Source organism: Pygocentrus nattereri, chromosome 8 (assembly GCF_015220715.1).
Source record: "Pygocentrus nattereri isolate fPygNat1 chromosome 8, fPygNat1.pri, whole genome shotgun sequence".
In the NCBI taxonomy this organism is placed as follows: Eukaryota; Metazoa; Chordata; class Actinopteri; order Characiformes; family Serrasalmidae; genus Pygocentrus; species Pygocentrus nattereri.
The window spans coordinates 9,866,401-9,876,173 of NC_051218.1; the positions used below are offsets into that span (position 1 = coordinate 9,866,401).

The window sequence follows — 9,773 nt, forward strand, 5'->3', positions numbered from 1 at the left end:
AACAAGCCACTGCTTATTGTTTTTATTAGCATTTATTGACATATTTCCCCAGCTTTTTTGAGGTTTCTAAAATAGGTTGTTTTTGCTTTCATTCAAAATTGATCTCCTAGATTTCATTAAACTGATGCTTAATATACAGTAAGTCTTTGCTGTGCCCCCTTATTTCAGTTGGCTTCACATTTGTCTTTATACAGTCTGGAATTAATTAATAAGATAGTCTCAAAGCTGCTTCATTACACTATCAGGCAATTTATCAAATGGCAGAGGATCACAGAGATAAGGATGATGGGACGACCTCAATTATATCCAAGCCATCTATACAGCGGGCAGGCAAAAATAGGCAGGCCTATTGGACATGGATAAGAAGAGGCTGTTTGGTGAAAGAATATTGCATTGCTGAGAGACTTTGGGCAGACAGGAACCAAACAATGGAGAACAGAACTTCTCCCATGGATGGGAACTTAAACACACCAACAAACACAGCGCCTACTATTTTCCCAAGAGTGGGCTACAGCATTCTTTCCTATCTCATGTTTATCAACACTCTTTTTTCTGTCTTTAATAACTCGCTAGTGATTGCTGTGATGCTGAAGAACAAACATCTTCTCAACGCCATGAACGTCATCATCCTCAGCCTTGCGGTTTCTGACCTCATGATAGCCCTGTGTGGCTCTGCGATTGTCACGATCACAAACTACAAAGGCTCCTTCTTCTTAGGCGATGAATTCTGTGTTTTCCAAGGTTTTGCTGTAAATTATTTTGGTAAGTTCCAAAAGATTTTAATATACGCAGATTCATGCATCATTTCCTTGCTTTTAAAAAATAATGCAAACCATTAAATGTTTCTGTTGGTTCCTGGTTTCCAGTAGCATATAATGTAATGATGGTGTAGTGTGTTTTTTTTTCAGTTGGTATCAGTGTAAATGATTTTAATGGTTTAACAGGTGTTCTTGGGCTGAAGTGTGAATTAATGAAATAGATATGTGTATGATTTGAAAGAAAATTTGATCATTTTTACTGCCAAGCACTTATATAAATTGCTTTATTTTAACCCTAGGCTTTACAATTATATTTATCATTATTATTATTATTATTTATTTATTTATTTATTAATAACTGTGGACCAACATCCCATCATTACCTGTTGTGAGAAGAAATTTGCTCTTCTCTTTTATCTGTCCATTTTCCTTGTAATATAATTACACAGAACTTATCTATGTTCCCCAAAACCATGTGTGTATTATCAGTTAATAATCTGAAACCTATTTTTCAACATTTCTGCATAATTAATTATCACAAATCGTTCACAGTAATGGTGATAGGAACCAGACATCTCCAGAGTTTAATGCCTCTAAAAGGTCTTCACACTTACTAGTTACTTCATGTGTGTGTGTGTGTGTGTGTGTGTGTGTATATATATATATATATATATATATATATATATATATATATGTACACATATAAAAACAGGGAAAATTAGGTCATTCTGTACTGTAAATAGCTGTATATTTCTGTTTGAAAACAGAATGACCGCTGTATTTGTGTTGAAGACATTATGACCACTGGTTCCCATCACCACCATTATAGAGAAATCCAAGTCAGTAAGTTTCTCTACAGTCAACCATTTCGCATCAAATCAGTCTGAATGACTTTGTGTACATCTAAATGAATCAATATTTCTTAAAATTTTAAAATGCCCTTTAAGACTTATTATTTAGTAAGTTCCATGAAACTATTATTAACTATTAAATATAACGTTATTATGGTTTAAGGGGTTAACTTCTTACTCATCTCACACAAATTAATCATAGTTTCCAAGAAACCCTGATATTAGCGTGGCGTGATGGTGTACAGGTTACACACTGTGAATAGCAGATAACAGTCCGAATGTTTCTTCTCTAGGTTTGGTTTCTCTCTGCACTCTGACGCTGCTGGCATACGAGCGCTACAACGTGGTCTGTAAGCCCATGGCTGGTTTTAAGCTGAACATTCGCAAGAGCTGTCAAGGCCTGGCCTTCATCTGGCTATTCTGCCTGTTCTGGGCTGTGCCCCCACTGCTAGGCTGGAGCTCGTACGGTCCAGAGGGGGTCCGGACATCCTGCTCTCTGGGCTGGGAGGAGAGATCATGGAGTAACTACAGCTATCTGCTCCTTTACACGCTTTTCTGCTTCCTCATACCCACAGCCATCATCATCTACTGCTACACCAACGTCCTGCTCTCCATGTGCAAGGTAGTGTTCATACAGTGCACTCCATAGTGAGTCTACAAAACAGAGGGTGTATCAGCTGTGATGAAATTTCTATCATACACTTAAAGAAAAAGCCTACAGTGTAAAAATGTAAGGGTACTGTTTGGTTTGATTTGAAGTGTTCGTGAGATTTCAGATTAATGAAGAACGGAGATTTAGGTCATTCAAGCTGTTCATTTTAATCAAAGAATGTATTTGACTTGAATAAACTGTCTGTTACCACATAAAGAACACTAGGAAAAGTGATGTAAAAGGATATTTTTATCAGAGCAACAAAGACACTGTTGGTTCTCTGTGTGTGAAATGTTATGACTTCATGTTGAGCTGCTAGCAAGCAACGAGGAGTTAAAGTAAAGGGAGGGACCCTCTCCTGTAAAAATTCTCTCCACAAAAATGGCCCTGCTGAGCTAAAACTGACAACACAACTGCGCTGCCCTGCTAGTGACAGTGTCCTGCTTTCAGAGTGGGCAGAGCTGGGTAGCAAAATGACAAATTTCCCTTGTAGGATCAATAAAGCATAACATAGCATCCACATTTCCATCAAAATATAGTCCATCAATATTACTGAAGAAAACATTTCATGACTAAGGGGCATCTAAAAGAGGTGGAAATAGCTTTTAATGGCTACTGTGAAAAATAACTGATTTACACATGAGTGCAGAATTTTGACAATATGGAAATCAGAATTCATTCAAGTAAATTTCAAGCATTACTTTTTTTAGTGTGCATGTTTGGATGGATGGATGGATGTTTACGTTGAGTGAAGGTTCAGTTGTTTATAGCGTACCACAGCGGTGTAGCTCAAAGTAGATTATGAAAAAAAGTTAGGCCAACTTCAAATATAATTTCCAAATGTGCTCATGTCCCGCATTGTAATGTAGGCCTATTCCTGACATCAGTGCAGCCAAAGCTCGGCACTCGCAGGCAATAAATTAAACTTCATTATATAAACATTTTGGTTAAGTGAATACTCTTTCCTCATTTGACAGGGAAGGCTTTTGATCAATCTGGGAAGGCCCAGGCCCGTGGCTATGCCCTAGTGTACCACAAGCAAATGAGGGTTATATCTGACATCTCACATGTTCAGTGATGAGAATAGCTCCTGGGCTTCAGTGTTTTTTTTAAATCATAAATAAGATGTAATGATGCCTCCCTGTGTCCTGTACTTCTCTCTCTCCACAGCTGAATAAAAGTGTGGAGTTGCAGGGAGGTAAATCCCATGTGGAGGAGAACAGGAGAGCTGTTAAGATGGTTCTGGCCATGATTGGAACATTTTTCACCTGCTGGTTGCCCTACACTGCCATCTCCATGGTGGTGGTGGTGGACCCTGAGCTCCATATCCCTCCTCTGGTGGCTACTATGCCCATGTACTTCGCCAAAACCAGCCCGGTGTACAACCCCATCATTTACTTCATGACCAACAAGCAGGTGTGTTATATTCAGTACCATAGTGGAAATAACATCAAAGACATACAGTTTATCCTCTTGTTAATATCAGTACTGGATCAATATGTGCCTTTAACCTATTTAACCCTTTACAGCATGAATTCTGAAATGACTTTTTTTATCATTTTCTTTTGAAAAGTGATATAAATATAAAAAGGTTTTCAACCAAGTACCTACATTCTGCAAAATGGGACTAAGCCAGTGCACTGCCTATGGGTTCCTGCCATAGTTTGTTATCCAGGCTTGAAAACAAATTATGTACATAATAGTCATTCATGCATAAATGCTTTAAGAATACAGAAAAGTAAGAAAATTATTTTATTTAATTTGACTGATTTCTTTTAATTGACTTTTTAACAAAACTTTCAGTGTAGATAAGTTGTGAATATAGCAGTGTCTAGTGTATACAGTGGCACTATTTTCATGTAGTCCCATTGTAGGCACTGCAAATTGCAGTTCTGTTGTTGAATGCTGTTGCCTTATGGCAACAAATTTAAAAAGCTTTCATATCTAACCTGTTTTAATACAGAAAAAAGAAGTGTAACTTCCCACAGATTGTGTTTCAATTTTTTGTAGATTTTCAAATCTGTGAAGTTGTATCATATTGTACGTATGGAGCTACAATCTATATACCATATATGTATTTAAAGTATATAAAGTATGAAATATTTAATATACTGGCAACAAACATTCATCCAACTGTTTCCTTTTATCCTCAACTGCTGTGATGTGTTCGGGTCAGTTTCGGGACTGTGCTCTGGAGATGTTGTCCTGCGGCCGCTACATCCCCCGCAGCAGCTCGGACAGCATGGAGATGGGCTCCTTACGGATGAGTCGGGTCAACATAAACAGCAGAATAACACCCGTCTGACCACTTACTTAACAAACTGCATTATTAACTAATTAATCACTCCACACTGTAAAAGTGACAAGTTCATCCAACTGAAAACATTTTTACATCACAATATTCAGTTAAGCTCATTACTGTCATTGTAGTTTCAACTGATTCCATCTCAGTCAGCTTAACAGGATCAACCCAGGACAGTTTGTATCCCTGTTCACTGTATTCATCAGTATTTATCATTAAACTTTCTCAGTTTAACTACATTCTGTAGTTCTGTTGTGTCTGTAGGTGACCTGGAACAGTTCCTCTCTGATTTTAGTTCTGGAGGGATTTTGTTTACTTTTTTATTATTAATAAAAAATTGCAGTCCTACAGTAAAGCAACATATCGCTGCTGTCGGAACAAAACCTCATATCTCCAAAATAGTAACTTTACAGGAGAAGGAAAAAAACATACTTTACTCTTAATGTAAGTCACCGGAATTATCCAAGTAATTTTGGGTCGTTTCTTTTGGTCCATTCACCATGAAATTTACACACAATGTAAAGGCCAACAGGCCTTTTTAAAATTACGTTAAAAACTGAAAAACGACAAAAACGGAGACACAAGGTTTTGTTCCGACAGCAGCGATACGTAATATCACACTTTACTCATTCATAGTCCAAAACATGGGACAGAATCATGGGTATTATGGATAGTAGACCCTCAAATATACATTAAATACAAGGAAATGATGTGTGGGCCATAAGATTTTACGCTCTCAGTGCAGCCCATCTGAGTAAATTGAGTGCTGGGTTTAGACATTGTGGCAGTTTTAACATGGATGTGACTCATATTTTCCCGTCTGACGTGAGTAATTTCACACTCTTTGTGGAGAAAGCAGCAAATGAATAAAATGAATTAAGCTTTTGATTTTCAAATACAATCTTCAGCACTGAGTGTATGTGATATGTCTGTTATGCAATAGGATGAAGACAGTAGATTTGATTGATGTAGACTAATGTAAACCACTAGGAAAAGATGAGTGAAAAGTCGAATCCCAGATTTATTAACGTACAGCACATGAACATGAAAATGTCTCTCTATACAATATGATTAATGTATTGATAAAATAATAATAAAATAATTAAATAATAGTGTTTAAATTAACCTAATAAAAAACTAATAAACTAATCAAAATGATTAAATTATTATGTTGTTGTTGTTGTTACTATAAATTATATTATATATATATATATTAGTAGTTATGATAGTAATGGTTATATATTACTGATAACAAATTACTAGCCTAAGTAATAGCATTGCTATTATTACTATTACTATTATTATTAATATTAGTAGTAGTAGTTGTAGTAGTAGTAGTAGTAATAGCATTTTTTATTGTCTATTGTAGGTATATAAGCAGACTATCCTCCTGTACAGAAGAGTAAGAATCTAGTCCTATCCCCTCTCTGTGTAATTCATTTTGCACCAGGGTGGATATAAATACCGGCTAACGAGTGAAGTTTTACTAACAACTATTCCCTGATGCTCTCGGCCTGGCAGGGTGTTAATTACACAGAATGGGCCTGTGGACGTCAGCAGAGTGGATAAGCTGCTCTGTATGGGGGAAAAATGAACCAGCGGTGTTCTGTGGACGTCCAGAGCAACGCAGCCGCCTTTTCTCTCCTACCCGGCGAACATGGCACTGACAGAATGGGCCTAAAACCGCGCGCGCCGCTCTGGAGATGAACGCTAACTTCAGCCAGGTGGACGAGGGGGGCCCGTGGGCAGGTAAAGCGGAGTTGACCTTCGTCGTGGCCGACTGCGCGGTGCTGCTCGTGACGTTTCTGCTGGGCTCGGCCGCTAACGTGTTCGTGGTGCACGCGGTGCGCCGCCACAAGTCCCTCCAGACGGCCACCAACGCGCTTCTGGTCAACCTGGCGCTCGTGGACCTGCTGCGCTGCGCCACGGACTGCCCGCTGCTGCTGCTGATCGTGCTGCGGGCGCGGGGGCGCGCAGACCTCGGGCAAGCGCTGTGCAGCGCGCAGCTCGCCTGCTTCTCTCTAACCTGCGGCGCGCAGCTGCTCACCGTGGCGGGAATCAGCGTCGAGCGGCACAGGGCCGTCACGAAACCTTTTGAGGGCGGCGGAGGCGGCGGCGAGCGACGGAAGCGAGTGGCCGCGTGGATCCCGTTCGCGTGGGCCGCGCCTGCCCTCGCGTCGGCGCTGTGCGCGCGCTTCGCCCGGGATTCACCCGTGTACGCGAGGTGCAGGGGGCTGCGCGCTCACGACCTCCACATGTTCGACTCGTTCGGCCGGTACGTTTTGCTGCCCGCGTGGTGCGCGTGCCTGGCGGTCATTGCCGTGTGCTACGCGCACATTTTCATTGTGGTGAGGGCGCACAGCAGGAAGATATTCGACAAAGGCATGTTCCTCCCGCCCGGGAAGAAAAAAGCAGAACAAAAAGAGGAGAAAAACTCGGGGAACGTGAAAGGGAACATGCCGATCGCGAACGAGCTTGATAAAACCCCATCAGAGCCCGAGATAAACGGCGCAGCGCAGACCGTGTTGCCTGACGGTGGTCACAATGAACCCTATAACGCTCGAGTAAGCAATGAAGGTCAAACTCCGACCCCACAAACTCCCCCTAAAAACAGTGTAACCTTAGTCTTTGAACTGCGCGAAAACGCGCCAGAACTCACAGATGTGGAGCAGACTGTAGAATGCGCGTCCCCGGCGGCTAATGGCACCCAGAGTGTGTCCGAGAGGCACGAGAACGCGCCAGGACTCACAGATGTGGAGCGCGGAGAAGAGCAGTCTGTAGAATGCGCGTCCCCGGCGCCTAATGGCACCCAGAGTGCGTCCGAGAGGCACGAGAACGCGCCAGGACTCACAGATGTGGAGCGCGGAGAAGAGCAGGCTGTAGAATGCGCGTCCCCGGCGCCTAATAGCACACAGAGTGCGTCCGAGAGGCACGAGAACGCGCCAGGACTCACAGATGTGGAGGCCGATGACGCGTCTCCGACCGAAGTTAAGAGCGCGAGCGAAAACGCGCGTGAGAACGAGGACCAGATCGCGGGCCTAGACGTGCTCGAGAGCGCGCATCAAGACGCACCGCAGGATGCGCATCAAGATGCGCATGAGGACGCACAACAAAACGCGGCCGAGAGCGCGCCCCAGGCTACGGAGGTGGTGGGAGAGGTGTGCATGATGCCGCCGTCTTTCGCCAACAGGGACAGAGGAAACAAGAAGAAGGAGAGTAAATTGGCCAAGCGCTCCGGATACATCATCTTCACCTTCCTCGTCTTCTGGCTGCCGCTGATCGGGACGATAGTGCTGAACGTCTTTCTGGACAGAAGAGAGAGCCCAGGCGTAAGTCCGAGTCGTTCATCTACAACCGCGTCAATGTAGATTATAAATAGGAGTCTAAACAATAAGCACAGTCATATCTGTCTGCAGAGCCACAGGGTCACTCCAGCAGGTTCACGCCAGTGACATTCAGCGCATGCGCCGACACGTTTTGGTTTTTCTTAGCGGCTTTTAGGCTAATCAGCATTTCAGCTCGTTTTATGTGGATTTCCACTAAATGTATGATAAATCTGCGTTGGGCTAAAGTCGTATTTTACGCTTTAGACTGAAACAAAATTCACAGCGTTAATATCACACGAATTCCAGCTGATGTGGCCTGGATAAACTAATGGGCTGTGCGGGCATAACGCTCATTAACTTCCCCTCAGTACGGGGCTCTATATGTACACTTACATTACATGTGCAGGAGTAAAAGCAGGTTTAAACTGAGCATAATATTAAACTTTAGGCTAAAACGAACTGTGTTTTTTTAACGTATCCCTGCTGAAAACACCTTGAGAAACCTTTAAGTGCTTCTTTTGGTTTCTGGTGGTTTTAATGCGTTTTGGCTTATGGTTCTGTCGGTTACCAGTGGCCACGGTCTCCGTTCCTGAATGGTAATATGCATAGAGACATACAACCAGCACAAACAGTCACTGTTTACATCAGAGAAGTACGGAGCCCCGCTGGTGACACCCTGTATAAATAAAAATAATGCGTGGCCACGACTTAGTAAAGCGTGGGAACTAGATCCTAATGCGTGGCCACGACTTAGTAAGCCACGATCTCGTTCCCACGCCTTACTAAGTCATTGCCACGACTTAATCATCTCATTCCCACACCTTACTAAGTCGTGGCCTCGCATTAGGATCTCGTTCCCATGCATTAATATGAGGACTTTCTTTACATGACACAATCGCGCTGTCTTACTAATCCGCTGGAGTGAAACTGCGGGTGTTAATGCTCGGCTCTGTGGCTCTCAGACCCTTTTTGTCATAGATGCTGTTCTTTTATCTATCAAAACTGACACCTGTTGCTTCTTAATCCTAATATTTCAGGAGGACGGCGTTCAGGAGCTGGAGGTTCTTGTGGTCTGCATCGCCTGCATGACCTCCCTGACCAACCCCATCATTTACGCTGCGGTCAACCCTCAGTTCCGCAATGAGTTTTACTACCTGAAGAACAAATGTAAAGCACTGTTTGCCAAACAGTGACATGAAAAATGGAAACTTTTATCCAACTATGCCATACACTGATCTTGTCTGAATATGCAAACAGATTCTCTTCTGATGTAAAGCCTTGCAGGTGTGGCAGTACCTGTTGTTACATGCTAGAAGACCATTTTCATATAACATCAATTTTATAAACTTCTCTGTCCAAAGAACATCTCCAACATACTTACTTTGTAGGAGAAGGGAAAACATTATACATTTAATGTGTCAATGTAAAGAGGTTTTATTCCAAGTCATTTTGGAGCATTTCTAGTAATTATTAAGTACCCTTATTAGTCCCACAACGAGGAAATTTCACCTCCGCATTTAACCCATCCGTGAAGTAAAACACCACACACACACTAGGGGGCAGCAAGCACGCTTGCCCGGAGCTGTGGGCAGCCCAATCCGCAGCGCCCTGGGAGCAGTTGGGGGTTAAGTGTCTTGCTCAAGGACACCTCAGTCATGTGCTGTCGGTTCAGGAGATCGAACCGGCAACCTTCCGGTCACGAGGCTGGTTCCTTAACCTCCAGCCCGTGACTGCTTCTTTCTACTGAAACATTCATCATAACATTTTCACAGAATGTATAGGACAGCTGCCCTGTTCACAAAATAAAAGTGAACCAAAATGGCAATGTTTATTTTTGGACAGTAATGATAAACTTGTCATATTGTCATTCAGTTGTATTCATTT

At 42.5% G+C, this 9,773-nt stretch overlaps 2 protein-coding genes across 2 annotated transcripts; both read left to right on the top strand.

Moving 5' to 3' along the window:
* Window positions 1-410: 410 nt before the first annotated feature.
* Window positions 411-4,802, top strand: LOC108416945 (pinopsin-like). The gene is made up of 4 exons (XM_017689763.1): window positions 411-762; window positions 1,903-2,231; window positions 3,432-3,677; window positions 4,438-4,802. The coding sequence occupies exons 1-4, from the start codon at window positions 429-431 to the stop codon at window positions 4,564-4,566; spliced, it is 1,038 nt and encodes a 345-aa protein (XP_017545252.1). The 5' UTR covers window positions 411-428; the 3' UTR covers window positions 4,567-4,802.
* Window positions 4,803-6,095: 1,293 nt separating this feature from the next.
* Window positions 6,096-9,396, top strand: LOC108416445. The gene is made up of 2 exons (XM_017689409.2): window positions 6,096-7,892; window positions 8,927-9,396. The coding sequence occupies exons 1-2, from the start codon at window positions 6,267-6,269 to the stop codon at window positions 9,080-9,082; spliced, it is 1,782 nt and encodes a 593-aa protein (XP_017544898.1). The 5' UTR covers window positions 6,096-6,266; the 3' UTR covers window positions 9,083-9,396.
* The last annotated feature ends 377 nt before the right edge of the window (window positions 9,397-9,773 follow it).